The 16,727-nt window shown below is 41.1% G+C and overlaps 2 protein-coding genes across 23 annotated transcripts in view; both read right to left on the bottom strand.

The window, feature by feature from the left end:
* The window catches only part of LOC112218788 (CCR4-NOT transcription complex subunit 1), a 40,210-nt gene extending 33,388 nt beyond the window's left edge, over positions 1-6,822 (bottom strand). For 17 of the 18 annotated variants that reach the window (XM_024379926.2, XM_024379937.2, XM_024379933.2 and 14 more), the window contains exon 1: positions 6,688-6,822. The gene's annotated coding sequence lies outside the window, so the exon portion shown is untranslated. Of the gene's footprint in view, positions 1-6,482; positions 6,649-6,687 lie in introns of those variants that run through there. The other variant, XM_024379927.2, reaches the window with a different exon arrangement.
* A 3,281-nt stretch (positions 6,823-10,103) lies between these two features.
* The window catches only part of LOC112218787 (lysine-specific demethylase 7B), a 62,030-nt gene continuing 55,406 nt past the window's right edge, over positions 10,104-16,727 (bottom strand). For 3 of the 5 annotated variants that reach the window (XM_024379922.2, XM_042301680.1, XM_024379923.2), the window contains exons 19-20: positions 12,466-12,754; positions 10,104-12,337 (exon numbers count right to left, since the gene is read on the bottom strand). In XM_024379922.2, the coding sequence (XP_024235690.1) occupies positions 12,249-12,337; positions 12,466-12,754 (378 nt within the window). In that variant the 3' untranslated portion in view covers positions 10,104-12,248. The remainder of the gene's footprint in view (positions 12,338-12,465; positions 12,755-16,727) is intronic. The other 2 variants (XR_002948664.2, XM_024379924.2) reach the window with 2 other exon arrangements.

The following is a 16,727-nucleotide window of genomic DNA, read 5'->3' as shown; positions in this document are numbered from 1 at the left end:
ATTATATTCAAATTTTAAAGAGGTCATTTTTTAATGTTTCTCCATAGATGGGTGGCTAGCATTCTCCCTATCCAGTAAGTGAATTTGTCCCTCCAGTTCTTCCAGTTTTCCTCTGTTTTGCCTACTCCTGGCAGCCTGAAAGGAGATGATACAGCCTCTCAGATAAGCCTTCAGTGTTTCCCACAATAATGCTGGGGAGGTCTCTGTGTTGTCGTTGGTATCAAAGAAAAATGTAATTTGGTCTTTAAGATATTCACAGAATGTTGGTTCTGTGAGGAGCTGAGGATTCAACCTCCAGACCCTCTCGTTTGGTACAATGTCACCCAATCTCAGGGAGAAGGTGAGTGGACTGTGGTCCGAGATTATAATATCATGATACCTCACATTACAGGTATAGGGGAGTAGTCTAGCATCCAACAAAAAGTAGTCAATTCGAGTGTAAACCTTGTGAACATGAGAGTAAAAGGAGTATTCCCTACCCATAGGGTTAGCGATCCTCCATATATCAAATAAGTTTGAATTTTTTATGTAGGTATTCAAGAATTCGCTTGAATAGGAGGTAGGGGTTCGCCGGGTAGAGGATCTATCCAAATATTGGTCTAGCACACAGTTAAGGTCCCCTCCAATGACCAGGTTAGTATGGGAGATATCTGGAATCAGGGCAAGGACTCTTTCGAAAAAAGAGGGGTTGTCAATGTTTGGCCCATAGATATTTAGTAGAGTTACTGAGGTAGAGTGGATTTCTCCTATTACGATCACATACCGACCCTCTTTATCCGCAATAGTGGTTTTATGTAGAAAGGGAATTCCTTTCCGTACCAGAATCGCTGTGCCTCTCGTTTTGGCAGAGAAGTTAGAGTGATACACTTGCCCCACCCACCTACACTTAAGTCTGCTATGAGAGTTATTCTTCAGATGGGTTTCTTGCAAAAATATAATATCAGACGAGAGTGCTTTCAAGTGGGCTAGGACCTTGCCCCTCTTAATTGGTTTGTTTAAACCCTTGACATTCCAGGAAGTGAATGTAAGCCCCGCCCTCCTCTCGTTTGTAGTTCCTATGGTGGTCTGCATACCATGTAACTTGATAAAAAGGTAAGAAAGCGCACCAAACCATCACGATCAGCATATGTAGCACCTACACCCGAGCAGTATCCAACCCACCCCTCCCCCCTTGCAAGCACCTTTACTTCCCACCCTGTACCCCTAATTTCCCCAACACTTACCCCCCCCATCAACCCACATTTAACAGGCATGTACAAACAGGGGAAAAAAGGAAAAATTAAAATAATAAACACACTGTCTGGCCGATGCCAAAAAGCACGGCGCGACCTCGAACAAGAGGTAAAACAAAAATAAAATCCCAACTATACATTCACCTCTCACTATCCTAGAACTTCTACTAACATATGAACTGAGGAGGCTCCCGCGAGTTAAGTGTTCAGTTAGCATCTAATAAACCTAAACCGAATAAGTTGCAACTTAAACATATTGCGCATTTAAGCGTCATCCTGGGTCAATCCCAGAGAAAAGCAAGATATAGCCTCAAGATTATATTGCTAAGCACTGCCGGTCAAAAAATAAACCATCCACAACAGACATAGTCAGCCGTACCTTTACATACTGTGGGTCAGGAGATCGGAACAAGGATTTGTTAAATTAAACGTTCCCACCATAAAAAAAACATGTTTAATAAGAAATAAATAAAAATATATGCATACATATATACATACACACATACATACCCACACATACACATGTATGTATACATACCCACACATACACATGTATGTATACATACCCACACAAAAAATCATATATAAAAATATATATTTAAAGAATATGTATATACATCCATATGCACACACACACACACACACATTCATACCCCAGAATAACAATCTACACTGATTTAAAATACACATACATAATACTAAAATGCTAAGAGAAAATAGTAATTATGTACAAATAGTAATTATATGTACGCACACCTACACAGACATAAGCACTGCAGAGGGCTGGTGGGACTCTAGTCGGGAGAGAGGCCCACGGCCAGACAAAGGCAGAACGGCACAAAACATCAACTTGCTAACCAGGTGTCTGCCCCCTCCCAACCATCACCCCCAAGCAATAAATAAATGGTATGGTAGTAAGAATAATGTAAGGATTGTAAAATAAATAATGAAACAAAACAAAAGTGGGGGAATATAAGTATATCTGTCCGAAGGTGTCAGTGATCAAACCTGGAAGTAAAAAATATGCATCGCTCTGAGCACAGCCGGGATGAAAGTGAATTTAACGTTAAATGAGAGCTCTGACCGCCATTCATTGGTCTGCTCAGCGTCTTACATGTTCGGTAGCCCTTGTCGAGCCCGTTTAATACGTTTTCACCCAATATGGTATAGTATGGATTCGAGTCCTTGAGCAGACCCTAACACGCAATAACAAGGCACTCTAACCTGTACGGGGGATTGGTGTATATCCCCGGATAAACTTCTCTGCGTCCAAAACCGAGGAGAGCCAAATCTTCTCACCGGAAGGCGGGATAATTCTTAGTCTTGCAGGGAAGAGTAAGGCTGGGCGAAGATGGAGTTTGTAGAGTTTGGTCATGACATCTCTGTAGTCGGCGCGATGCTTTGCCACATCGGGCGCATAATCCTCATAGACACGGAATGGATGCCCTTTATGTGACAGGTTGCCCCTCATTCGAGCTTCACGCAGGATAAGATCCTTGGTCTTGAAACTGTGACAACAGATGATTACTGGGCGAGGACGTTGGCCCGGTCCAGGCACTGGGACAAGGGAGCGATGTGCGCGGTCCAGCTGGGGATCCGAATCCAAAACATCCGATCCCATTGCATCCTTCAATAGCTTGGCGAAGAAGTCGGTGGGGCGAGAGCCCGCCTCTACCCCCTCTGCCAGACCAACAACGCGAAGGTTATTACGTCTGGATCGGCCCTCCAGGTCCACCACTTTCACAGAAAGCCTCTGCACAGTATCCTGCAATGACGTGCATAGCTTCTCTAACTCGTCGATCCTACCAGCGTTGAATTCAGAAGCTTTCTCAAGGTCCACAACACTCTGGCCATGCGAAGCGACCGTTCGAATGATGCTCTCGATTTGGGTGTCCAGTTCAGCAATAGTGGCCTTAAGATCCTCAGCTATAGCAACACGTAGCTCCCCCAAAGCCCAGTTAGTTCTGTAAGTGTCACGTTGTTGCATGTGCCTCCCGCCATGTCTGTCTCGTTGTTTAGTGGGGAGTAGGCCTCCGCTGTGGATTTCCTTTGGTCGCTTATTACTCGGCATTTTCATATAAAAAGTTACAATCTTGTATTAGAAAGAAACATTTGTTGTAAAAAGTGCCATAAAGTAGGTCAAATTAGATTATTTCGCAAAAAAGTTGCAGGAGCCTCTCACGCACAGCCGTTCACTCCAACATGCTAGCTCCGCCCCCCGTTGCTTCCTAAATGGACAGTTTGATTTCACAGAAGTGTGATTGACTTGGAGTTACATTGTGTTGTTTAAGTGTTCCCTTTATTTTTTTGAGCAGTATATATATTCATATGATAAACTGGAATTGTAAATACCACAAGTGCAGTGTACAACTGCCATGGGAAGAGAGCCTCATTGCCCACAAAAAAATAACGGGGTAGGCCTACTACTCGCCTGGTATAATCCTGATTCACACACCACCGCAATATAAAAAAAACAAAAAAACTTTAAATGTAATATGAACAAGTTCTCATTTACAACTGCGACCCGGCCAATATAACGCAAAGCAGTGCGACAAAAACAACAGAGTTACAAACAAACGTAGTCAATAACACAAAAGAAAGATTTTTATATTTATGTAAGTTACAGTGTGTGGAAATGTAGAAGAGTAGGGTAGTAGGCTAACTAAAAAACAGCAACAACTTGCTAGCTAGTTAATCAGCTACTTCGCAACTTACAGGTAGAAAGTCACCATGACCGAGTTATAACGATGGTCACTTCTACATTTGCACACACTAACTTATAGACTGTGTGGCCACGCACGCCTCCAACTCAATCATCAAGTTTGCGGACGACACAACAGTTGTAGGCTTGATTACCAACAACTACGAGACGGCCTACAGGGAGGAGGTGAGGGCCCTCGGAGTGTGGTGTCAGGAAAATAACCTCACACTCAACGTCAACAAAACTAAGGAGATGATTGTGGACTTCAGGAAACAGCAGAAGGAACACCCCCCTATCCACATCGATGGAACAGTAGTGGAGAGGGTAGTAAGTTAAGTTCCTCGGTGTACACATCACTGACAAACTGAATTGGTCCACCCACACAGACAGCATTGTGAAGAAGGCGCAGCAGCGCCTCTTCAACCTCAGGAGGCTGAAGAAATTTGGCTTGTCACCAAAAGCACTCACAAACTTCTACAGATGCACAATCGAGAGCATCCTGTCGGGCTGTATCACCGCCTGGTACGGCAACTGCTCTGCCCACAAACGTAAGGCTCTCCAGAGAGGGTAGTGAGGTCTGCACAACGCATCACTGGGGGAAACTACCTGCCCTCCAGGACACCTACACCACCCGATGTTACAGGAAGGCCATAAAGATCATCAAGGACAACAACCACCCGAGCCACTGCCTGTTCACCCCGCTATCATCCAGAATGTGAGGTCAGTACAGGTGCATCAAAGCTGGGACCGAGAGACTGAAAAACAGCTTCTATCTCAAGGCCATCAGACTGTTAAACAGCCACCACTAACATTGAGTGGCTGCTGCCAACACACTGACTCAACTCCAGCCACTTTAATAATGGGAATTGATGGGAAATGTAAAATATATCACTAGCCACTTTAAACAATGCTACCTAATATAATGTTTACATACCCTACATTATTCATCTCATATGTATACATATATACTGTACTCTATATCATCTACTGCATCTTTATGTAATACATGTATCACTAGCCACTTTAACTATGCCACTTTGTTTACATACTCATCTCATATGTATATACTGTACTCAATACCATCTACTGTATCTTGCCTATGCCGCTCTGTACCATCACTCATTCATATATCTTTATGTATATATTCTTTATCCCCTTACACTTGTGTCTATAAGGTAGTAGTTTTGGAATTGTTAGCTAGATTATTACTGCATTGTCGGAACTAGAAGCACAAGCATTTCGCTACACTCGAATTAACATCTGCTAACCATGTGTATGTGACAAATAAAATTTGATTTGATTTATATTTTGTGTTATTGACTGCACGTTTGTTTCTAACTCTGTTGTTTTTGTCGTACGGCTTTGCTTTATCTTCGCCGGGTCGCAGTTGTAAATGAAAACTAAGTTTAAGTTTGCCCAAACAAATTATCAATGTTAGCGAAAACTACGTCCACAACGTCGGTCTAAGTAAAACTACCAAGTTGGGCCTTGACTTGATGCACACCCTTTAACCGTTACTACCAGTCCAATCAGCATCGTGTGCGTTGATAATACGGATGATTTCCTATATTTCTCTTCTACACTGACAACACGAGGTTAATCAATTAATAACCAAGCCAAAGTCGTTTAGATACTTAAAGCGAGTTAAATCAATTTCTCACGTAGGTAGCTAGCTATGATTTCAGTGTCCCAGTAATAATGCAAATTAAACGTTAGCTAGCTAACGTTAGTGAGAATACTAACGGCAACTAAGTTAACGTTCGCATATGTGTCTCAATTAAACAATTAAATGTGTTATAGTCCACGTAGATAACCTACTTCGCTAGCATCTGTTCACTCAATCTTCGGCAACATCTCGTTAGTTAGCAAACTTCGCTCACGTTAGCTAATAATATCAACGATAGCCATGTTTGCTAGATGCAGAATGTAACTGACCAACTTGGTCCGTTAACGTTAGTTACATAACGTTAACCATCTGACATCTAAGTTACTGTTACAAGTCAACTTATCCATTGAGACAAAGAGCTAGCCAGCTAATGTTAACTAGCCGGATAAGCAAGCACATTGGGTTTGCCAACACCAGCTAGATAGCTAAATTAGCAGATGTGGCAAACGTCAGCCAGCTAATGTTAGCTAACGTCAACGCTCAGAAGGCCGTATGTTAGTTAGCCAACGACAGAAAAACAAGCTAACGTTAGTTACATTTGTTTACGTTGCAAAGCCAACAATTCTATAAACACTAGTTAGCTGGTCAATACATTAGCGATCTATTATTAGTTACGTTATTGTCAATGGAAATACATTGTCAACAAACTAACTAACGTTAGCTAACCTAACTGCTAGGTAATTTAGCTATGTATGTATGCATGCATGCATGTATATGTATGTGTATGAATGAATGACCAGGTACCGTAACTAGCCAACTAGTGTTAGTTAACGTTGACTAGTTCATATAAACGTTAGCATGACAATGTTCTCGGAGTACAGCATCCACAAACTCGAAATGAGTAAGCCATGTTAAACGTTAATATATGGTCATTTTCACTCACCAACTCTACTTTGAGATAGGACCATCCAACTGTTCCTAGCTGGCGAACTTTAGCCAACGCTACTGTATAGTACGCTAGCTTGTCTTTGCTCATGTTAACTACGACGCCTAACGGGTAGTCGCACACTTTTTAGCTTACTAATGTGTCCTAAATATTTTTTAAACACCGCCGATTATTTGCAATATAATGTTTAAAAAAAACGTACCATGGTTCCCAAAATGTATTTGTGATATTCATTCCTTTTGGGTTGCCCTCCTTCCAGTTCGGTTTGATTTTTCAAAATAAAATGGCGACTGTCATCCCCGCGCGCACACAGTGCCGTTTTCACTTTAGTGCTCGAGCCCGGGCTCCCTTCACTATAATTGTGCATGCCATGCTTCCACATGAGCTAAATAGAAAACGAGATCAATTGATAATACATTTATCCTAAATGTACTTGGGCCATGCACCTAATACCATCCACCAAAAATAGTTTGAATGTAACAACAATGTAGATATACCCATAGGGCTGATTCTGATCATATGGCAACTTCATTGTAAACTCTGTATATTTAGTTTCACAATGATCTTTTCTAAAGGAGGACTATAATAACAGTATATTGTTTGGTTTCCAGGCCCCCCTAGTTCATACTCCGTCAGTGTCAATGTTCACAGCTCTGAAATTACAGATGGGTTGGAGATGGCCCCATTTTGGTTGGGCTGAGAACAGCTTCTGCCATATTGCTTACACCAGTCATGGACTGTTTTAAGGCTGTCCAGACTCCATGCCTTTCAAATCAGTGAGCACTGAAGAGATTGAGAAAAGGGCACAGCAACAATTTAGTGTCTTGGGACTCTGTGTCCCCCTACTGCTGAAATATGGAACTCCAACACAAGGCACATTACATTTGTGCACTGTTGCGTAATGATGACCAACCTGCAATATGTAAGTGTGGTACTATGAAAACCTCTAGCACTGTTTGATCTCCAAACATGCACATTGTAGATGGAAATAAAAAAATATTTTTTTTCTTGCTTTACATTAGCTCTCACAGTAGTCATTGGTGACAGACGTTCATTCATGTGATCCAAGCCTAGCTACTGCGCCAAAGGCATTTGTGTCAAGGAAATATCTTACCCAGTCTTAATGATTCAGGTTAGTGGTTGAGAATAAGGAAAACATCACTTTAAAATGTAATTATTTACAAGCCACATTGTGATATAGAAATAAACATTCAAAGAGTCATTGCAATGGGTTAGTGTCAAGACAAGCTTAATGTTTTCAATGATTGAAATAAACTATTATAGACATTCAACCAAACAGCAGACTGGAAATAGACACCATGACCAACACTTCCCACAAATGTAAAAATAGTCTACAATTCAGTTAAATACTGTACAATTAACAGTAGTCTACTGGAGAACAAGACTTTGCCAGAAGGCCAGTATTGCCATGCATGATCAAGCATGTTGGGACGATGAAAAGTGAAACTGTTTTGTTGAGAGTAACTGAAAAGCAACTCATGATCTTCACCCTTTCAGAAGCTTAGACTTTTTGTTATTGTGGTTTTACAGGGCCTGGGAATAGAATTGGAAGTCAAGCTTCTCTGAATTAATCTCTCCACAGCATCTTGTTGTGGCTCTGTACTCCAGAAATGATACAATGACTGAGGTTAAAGTGCAGACTGTCAGCTTTAATTTTAGGGTATTTCCATCAATATCGGGTAAACCATTTAGAAATTACAGCACTTTCTGTGCATAGTCCACCCATTTTAGGGGACCAAAACTATTGGGACAAATTCACGTGTATTAAAGTAGTGAAAAGTTAAGTATTTGCTCCCATATTCCTAGCGCGCAATGATTAAATCAAGCTTGTGAATCTACAAACTTGTTGGATGTTTTTACTGTTTGTTTTGGTTGTTTCAGATAATTTTGTGCCCAATAGAAATGAATGGTAAATCATGTAGTGTCATTTTAGAATACATTTGATTGTAAATAAGAATTGACCGTTTCTAAACACTTCTATACTGAACAAAAATAACACAAAACAATTTCAAAGATTTTACTGAGTTACAGTTCATATAAGGAAATCAGTAAATTGAAATAAATTCATTAGGCATTTATTTATGGATTTCACATGACTGGGCGCAGCCATGGATGGGCCTGGGAGGGTATAGGCCCACCCACTTGGGAGCCATGCTCAGCCAACAAGTATTTGCTTTTCCCCACAAAGGCCTTTATTACAGACAATCCTGCAGGAGAAGAAGCCAGATGTGGAGGTCCTGGGCTCGTGTGATTACACCTCTCAGGTGGATGGATTATCTTGGTAAAGGAGAAATGCTCACTAACAGGGATGCAAACAGGTTTGTGGTCCAAATTTGAGAGAAATAAGCTTTTTGTGCGTATGGAACATTTCTGGGATTTATATTTCAGCTCATGAAACATGGGACATTAATGTGGATGCTACCCCGATTACGGATATTCCTGAATGAATTATGAAGAGTGAGAAAGTTAGATGCACAAATAATATACCCTCAAGACATGCTAACCTCTCACCATTTTAATATCAGAGGAGTTTAGCATTTTTTTTTTTTTTTTTGGGGGTAAATAATATGTGCGTCTAACTTTCACACTCATTCAGAATTATCCGTAATCATGGTAACGTCCACATTAATATAGAAGTGTTTGGAAATATCCTATTCTTATTTACAATAAAAGTGACTCCAAAATGACAATACATTATTTAGCATTCATTTCTATTGGGCACAAAATAATCTGAAACACAACCAAACCAAACAGCAAATGCATCCAACAAGTTTGTGGTCTCAAGCTTGATGTAATCATTGCGTGCTATCAATATGGGACTAAATAAACTTGAGACTACTTTAATACACAAGTGAATTCGTTCCAAAACTTTTGATCCCCTAAAAATGTGTGAGTGCTGTAATTTCTAAACGGTTCACCCGATATGGATGAAAATACCATCAAATTAAAGATGACTAACCTCAGTTACTGTATCATTTCAAATCCAAAGTGATGGTTTACAGAGCCAAAACAAAACAATTTACTGTCCCAATACTTTTGGAGCTCAAGCACAATGGCTAAATACAGTAGGTAGCCAGGCAGATGGCAACATGAGCATGAGGGTGTGGATTAAAAGTCAATTCCTGATGGGAACTCAGTTGTCACAAATACTTGAATGGGGGCATCTAAAGCTATTTGATATGCTTAAATCTGAAAGTTAGTGCAATATGCCTTGGCAGATAGCATATAAGAATGGTGAGGATTTAGTAGATGGCTCAACTTCACTTGGGGTTACCTCTGTTGGCATGCTCTTTGCTAAATGCAGAAATAGGATTTGTATTCAAGAGGTTGCTTCTTTTGGTGCAACCATTCTCTGTAGCACAATGTCCACAAAATAAATATTTCAAAGTTCTTAGTCTAGAAACAGTCACCACCAAAGAGCCCTGAGCAGTTGTAATATAGTACCGCAGTCCACCATTCACTTATTGAAGTGACGGCGATTGACAACATGTATGAACAAACTTCCCAATGAAAGTTGGGAAGACAGGCAACATAATTACATTTCCATAAAAAGGAGTCAAGGTCACAACTAAAGGGGTTTCCTAGTAACACTCGTAATACCAATGCACCTTTTTTATGTAAATAAAATCAATGATCAGAAAGTGTCAACAATGATGGGTCATTTCATGTTGCTTATGAAAAAAAACCCACAAAAAAACGTTTCTTAAGAAAGAGAATGTGTCCCTGAGAAAAACACCAACAGGAGCAATCTCTCACTTCACCCATTCATGGTAATCACATTTTTGCATTATCACCAACAAAAAAAGATCACCAATTCAAAATCCAACTGAGGTCTTTCAAGCCAAGGATATAGTGATAGGGAAAATAAACATACACTAACAATAACTAGATCAGTAGCCATAATTACATTTCTCACATACACTTTGTACAATTATAAAATGATCAGTGTCACTTAAGACACATTTATATAAAAAAAATCAAATTCATACTAACGAGTAAGACAAATATTCTTTGATAATATTAATCTTTGCCGACCTAGAAGATCTCCCAAACATTTCAAATCTTCAGGTCCACTTGTTAGTAGATTTTTGCTTAAATCCACCCAATACAAATGTGATAGAGGCAACAAATACAACCGGTTTGCGAATATAAAAAAATAAATCACACACCCGTTACATTAACCATTGTAACAGGATTGTCATATCAAAGCCATTATTCACTTTTTCACAATACATAATTCAATACCAGCAAAAGAAAAACAATAAAACACAAATCCCAAAAGAGAAAGTAAAATAAATTAACGATAACTTATATTTTCTGTAAATACATTCTGTACATTTGCTACTTGATATCTTTTTGCAATTTCAAAAACCTTTCATAATAACAGCACTTTCAAGCTCCTGCCCTCCTTTGACCAATAGGTGGCACCAAAGGAACACATTTGATATGGTCAGTGATCCAACTATAGAGCAATGAGGAGTCATAACCCCTTCAGTAAACAGAACCAGTAAACTTAATGCGTTGGGAGAGGTATTCTTGGAATGGCTTAATGCATTAGCGGAAGATAGCTTTTACATACTGCGAGGCTGAGAGTGCCTGGAGTGCTGCATCAAAATATACCCCCCTCTCAAATTCAATCACTGGTGATTGTAACAAGAGGGTAGACGAAAGGATAACATGAATATGCACTTCAGCACCATTTAAAATGAGTTCAAACACCATAGCATCATTATTGATCGTAAGTCAGACCAAACCAACACATGACAATGTCCCAAAGAGTGGTGATAACTTTGGTAGCAGAAAGCAGCCTCTTCACTTGCCATTCTTGGCTTAAACAACAATATTTGCTTGTTGTGGCATAATAAGTAGTGTTGGTTGGAAGGGCTAGTGCAAGCATAAGGTAAAAAGCAACAGCCAAAATAGATACAACAGCACGTGGCTCAGATGCAAATGTTGTTCTATCAAACGTCATTTAAATTCCCAATGCCATGCGTCTTTGTACAATCCTGTGTTGTTGCGGTGCTTCAATTCTGAAACAAAGCCATATTTACTGTATAGCTCTTGATGGCCAGATCCTATACAATCCAATGTCATTGCTGAGGATCCATGCAGTTTCTTTTTTCTTTATACAGCGCACCATCACTTCACCATGGGAATCGGTGTGCTTTCTTCTGTAAATCCATTATCTTGTTATCCAATTAGGGCTGTCAAACGATAAAATAAATTGAGTTAATTCCAGGATTTGCTGTGATTAATCATGATTAAATCGCAAATTCAGAATATGCTCAAATTGAGCTGTAAGTTTATATATTTTTTTATATGAAAAGCATTACAAGAATATTGAAGTCTTGATTTTGTTACGGTTAGCCAAATCAGGTAAATTGATAAAGCACACTTTCTTTAACTTAAATGTCAACTTGTTTGGACATCGCATCGTTGTTTTTATCTGTATAGATTATTTAGTATGTTTCAGTTTATTTTGAACGCTTTCAGACAATGTGTTTAATCACACAAAAAATGTAATAAAATGAGCGCACTAAAATTAACTCAGGTTAACTGATTAACTCTGAAAGCCCTACATCCAATACTTCCACATCAAGCATGTCGGCCATTAATGTGTCAGGTCAATCCATCCAAGCAATGATTCTTGTAAAATGTGAGTCACAACCGAAAGACTATATGGGCAGGGGGGCGAGATGTCCCTTCTCAAAGTTAATTCTGTAGACATCAGGGTCTTGGGTGCTATAGCAAGAAGTGGTTGTTCCTGCTCAGCTTGAGAATCTTCCTTAGTCTCTGCTTAGCGGTGGCCATACCTTTCTTAGGACGTTTTCCTGAGGAGAAAAACATTGCACAGGGATCAATAAAAAAAAGGATGAGCGAGAGAGGAATAATGCTATGCTAATTCCAGCTACTACTCCAATAGATTAGCTAGATAAAATTAATAAATATGGAGTCAAACCTTTAGTCGCTTGATTACTGATGGGTGGGGTGTTTGGTGCGGGCCTCTTGGAGGGGTGCCGGGGGGGTGACAGGGAAGTCTCACTGTACTGGTTGTCAGTCTCTGAGCTGGGGTCCAGGCGGAGGGGGCTAGAGGCAGCCTGAGAGGGGCTTTGGTCACTCCAGGCCTCGCTGCTGTTATTGTTACTCCCACTGCTCTGATTGGCCATGAAGTTCTTGTTCTCCTGGATCCTCTGGCTAAGCTCGGCTCCACACTCCTTACGCACATGCTGCTGTGCCCTCCGCTCATCCTAAAGGAAGGGGAGACTATACTTTACATTGGATCTGCTGTTCTTTGAACAAAATCCCAACTTTTTACCTAAAGAGGAATATTAGCAATTCAATTGTTTTAATTTTATTTCACCTTTATTTAACCAGGTAAGCTAGTTGAGAACAAGTTCTCCTTTGCAAATGCGACCTGGCCAAGATAAAAGCATAGCAGTTCGACAAATACAACACAGAGTTACAACAGAGTTACACATGGAATGAACAAAACATACAGTCAATAATACAGTAGAAAAAAAAAGAAAAAAAAGTCTATATACAGTGAGTGCAAATAAGGGAGTTAAGGCAATAAATAGGCCATGGTGGCGAAGTAATTACAATATGGCAATTAAACACTGGAATGGTAGATGTGCAAAAGATGGATGTGCAAGTAGAGATACTGTGGTGCAAAAGGAGCTAAATAAATAAATACAGTATAGGAATGAGGTAGATAGATGGGCTGTATACAGATGGGCTATGAACAGGTGCAGTGATCTGTGAGCTGCTCTGACAGCTGGTTCTTAAAGCTAGTGAGCGAGATGAGAATCTCCAGCTTCAGGGATTTTTGCAGTTTGTTCCAGTCAGTGGCAGCAGAGAACTGGAAGGAAAGGCAACCAAAGGAGGAATTGGCTTTGGGGGTGACCAGTGAGATATACAGTGCCTTGCGAAAGTATTCAGCCCCCTTGAACTTTGCGACCTTTTGCCACATTTCAGGCTTCAAACATAAAGATATAAAACTGTATTTTTTTGTGAAGAATCAACAACAAGTGGGACACAATCATGAAGTGGAACGACATTTATTGGATATTTCAAACTTTTTTAACAAATCAAAAACTCAAAAATTGTGCGTGCAAAATTATTTGCCACAAGCCACCTGGGAGACACACCAAACATGTGGAAGAAGGTGCTCTGGTCAGATGGAACCAAAATGGAACTTTTTGGCAACAATGCAAAACGTTATGTTTGGCGTAAAAGCAACACAGCTCATCACCCTGAACACACCATCCCCACTGTCAAACATGGTGGTGGCAGCATCATGGTTTGGGCCTGCTTTTCTTCAGCAGGGACAGGGAAGATGGTTAAAATTGATGGGAAGATGGATGGAGCCAAATACAGGACCATTCTGGAAGAAAACCTGATGGAGTCTGCAAAAGACCTGAGACTGGGACGGAGATTTGTCTTCCGACAAGACAATAATCCAAAACATAAAGCAAAATCTACAATGGAATGGTTCAAAAATAAACATATCCAGGTGTTAGAATGGGCAAGTCAAAGTCCAGACCTGAATCCAATCGAGAATCTGTGGAAAGAACTGAAAACTGCTGTTCACAAATGCTCTCCATCCAACCTCACTGAGCTCGAGCTGTTTTGCAAGGAGGAATGGGAAAAAATTTCAGTCTCTCGATGTGCAAAACTGATAGAGACATACCCCAAGCGACTTACAGCTGTAATCGCAGCAAAAGGTGGCGCTACAAAGTATTAACTTAAGGGGGCTGAATAATTTTGCACGCCCAATTTTTCAGTTTTTGATTTGTTAAAAAAGTTTGAAATATCCAATAAATGTCGTTCCACTTCATGATTTTGTCCCACTTGTTGTTGATTCTTCACAAAAAAATACAGTTTTATATCTTTGTTTGAAGCATGAAATGTGGCAAAAGGTCGCAAAGTTCAAGGGGGCCGAATACTTTCGCAAGGCACTGTACCTGCTGGAGCGTGTGCTACAAGTGGGTGCTACTATGGTGACCAGCGAGCTGAGATAGGGCGGGGCTTTACCTAGCAGAGACTTGTAGATAACCTGTAGCCAGTGGGTTTGGCGACGAGTATGAAGCGAGGGCCAGCCAACGAGAGCGTACAGATCGCAGTGGTGGGTATTATATGGGGCTTTGGTGACAAAACAGATGCACTGTGATAGACTGCATCCAGTTTGCTGAGTAGAGTGTTGGTGGCTATTTTATAGATGACATCGCCAAAGTCTAGGATTGGTAGGATGGTCAGTTTTACGAGGGTATGTTTGGCAGCATGAGTGAAGGAAGCTTTGTTGCGAAATAGGAAGCCGATTCAAGATGACATTTTTGATTGGAGATGCTTAATGAGAGTCTGGAAGGAGAGTTTACAGTCTAGCCAGACACCTAGGTATTTGTAGTTATCCACGTATTCTAAGTCAGACCTGTCCAGAGTAGTGATGCTGGATGGGCGGGCAGGTGCGAGCAATGATCGGTTGATTAGCATGCATTTAGTTTTATTTGCGTTTAAGAGCAGTTGGAGGCCACAGAAGGAGAGTTGTATGACATTGAAGCTCGTCTGGAGGTTAGTTAACACAGTGTCCAAAGAAGGGCCAGAAGTATACAGAATGGTGTCGTCTGCGTAGAGGTGGATTAGAGAAACACCAGCAGCAAGAGCGACATCATTGATGTATACAGAGAAGAGAGTCGGCCCGAGAATTGAACCGTGGCACCACCATAGAGACTGCCAGAGGTCCGGACAACAGGCCCTCCGATTTGACACACTGAGCTCTATCAGAGAAGTAGTTGGTGAACCAGGCGAGGCAATCATTTGAGAAACCAAGGCTGTTGAGTCTGCCAATAAGAATGTGGTGATTGACAGAGTTGAAAGCCTTGGCCAGGTCGATGAATACAGTTGCACAGTAATGTCTCTTATCGATGGTGGTTATGATATCGTTTAGGACCTTGAGCGTGGCTGAGGTGCACCCATGACAAGCTCGGAAACCAGATTGCATAGCGGAGAAGGTACGATGTGATTCAAAATGGTCAGTAATCTGTTTGTTAACGTGGCTTTCGAAGACCTTAGAGATGCAGGGTCGGATATATATATAGGTCTGTAGCAGTTTAGGTCTAGAGTGTCTCCCTCTTTGAAGAAGGGTGGGATGACCGCGGCAGCTTTCCAATCAGTGGGAATCTCAGACGATACGAAAGAGAGGTTGAACATGCTAGTAATAGGGGTTGCAACAATTTCGGCAGATAATTTAAGAAAGAGAGGGTCCAGATTATATAGCCCGGCTGATTTGTAGGGGTCCAGATTTTGCAGCTCTTTCAGAACATCAGCTATCTGGATATGGGTGAAAGAGAAATGGTGGGGGCTTGGGCGGGTTGCTGTGGAGGGTGCCGGGCAGTTGACCGGGGTAGGGGTAGCCAGGTGGAAAGCATGGCCAGCCGTAGAGAAATGCTTATTGAAATTCTCAATTATAGTGGATTTGTCAGTTGTAACAGTGTTTCCTAGCCTCAGAGCAGTGGGTAGCTGGGATGAGGTGCTCTTATTCTCCATGGACTTTAGTGTCCCAGAACTTTTTTGAGTTTGTACTGCAGGATGCAAATTTCTGTTTAAAAAAGCTAGCCTTAGCTTTCCTAACTGCCTGTGTATATTGGTTCCTAACTTCCCTGAAAAGTTGCATATCACGGGGGCTATTCGATGCTAATGCAGAACGCCACAGGATGTTTTTGTGCGGTCAAGGGCAGACAGGTCTGGAGTGAACCAATGGCTATATCTATTCCTGGTTCTACATTTTTTGAATGGGGCATGCCTATTTAAGATGGTGAGGAAGGCACTTTTAAAGAATAACCAGGTATCCTCTACTGTCGGGATGAGGTCAATGTCGTTCCAGGATACCCCGGCCAGGTCGATTAGAAAGGCCTGCTCGCAGAAGTGTTTTAAGGAGCGTTTGACAGTGATGAGGGGTGGTCGTTTGCTCGCAGACCCATTACGGATGCAGGCAATGAGGCAGTGATCGCTGAGATCTTGGTTGAAAACAGCAGAAGTGTATTTGGAGGGTGAGTTAGTTAGGATTATATCTATGAGGGTGCCCGTGTTTACAGATTTGGGGTTATATCTGGTAGGTTCATTGATAAATTGTGTGAGGTTGAGGGCATCAAGCTTAGATTGTAGAATGGCCGGGGTGTTTATCATGTCCCAGTTTAGGTCACCTTGTAGCACGAGCTCAGAAGA

Source organism: Oncorhynchus tshawytscha, linkage group LG19 (assembly GCF_018296145.1).
Source record: "Oncorhynchus tshawytscha isolate Ot180627B linkage group LG19, Otsh_v2.0, whole genome shotgun sequence".
Lineage (NCBI taxonomy): Eukaryota > Metazoa > Chordata > Actinopteri > Salmoniformes > Salmonidae > Oncorhynchus > Oncorhynchus tshawytscha.
The sequence above is the reverse complement of the archived record's forward strand: the minus strand, read 5'-3'. Positions and strand labels throughout refer to the sequence as shown.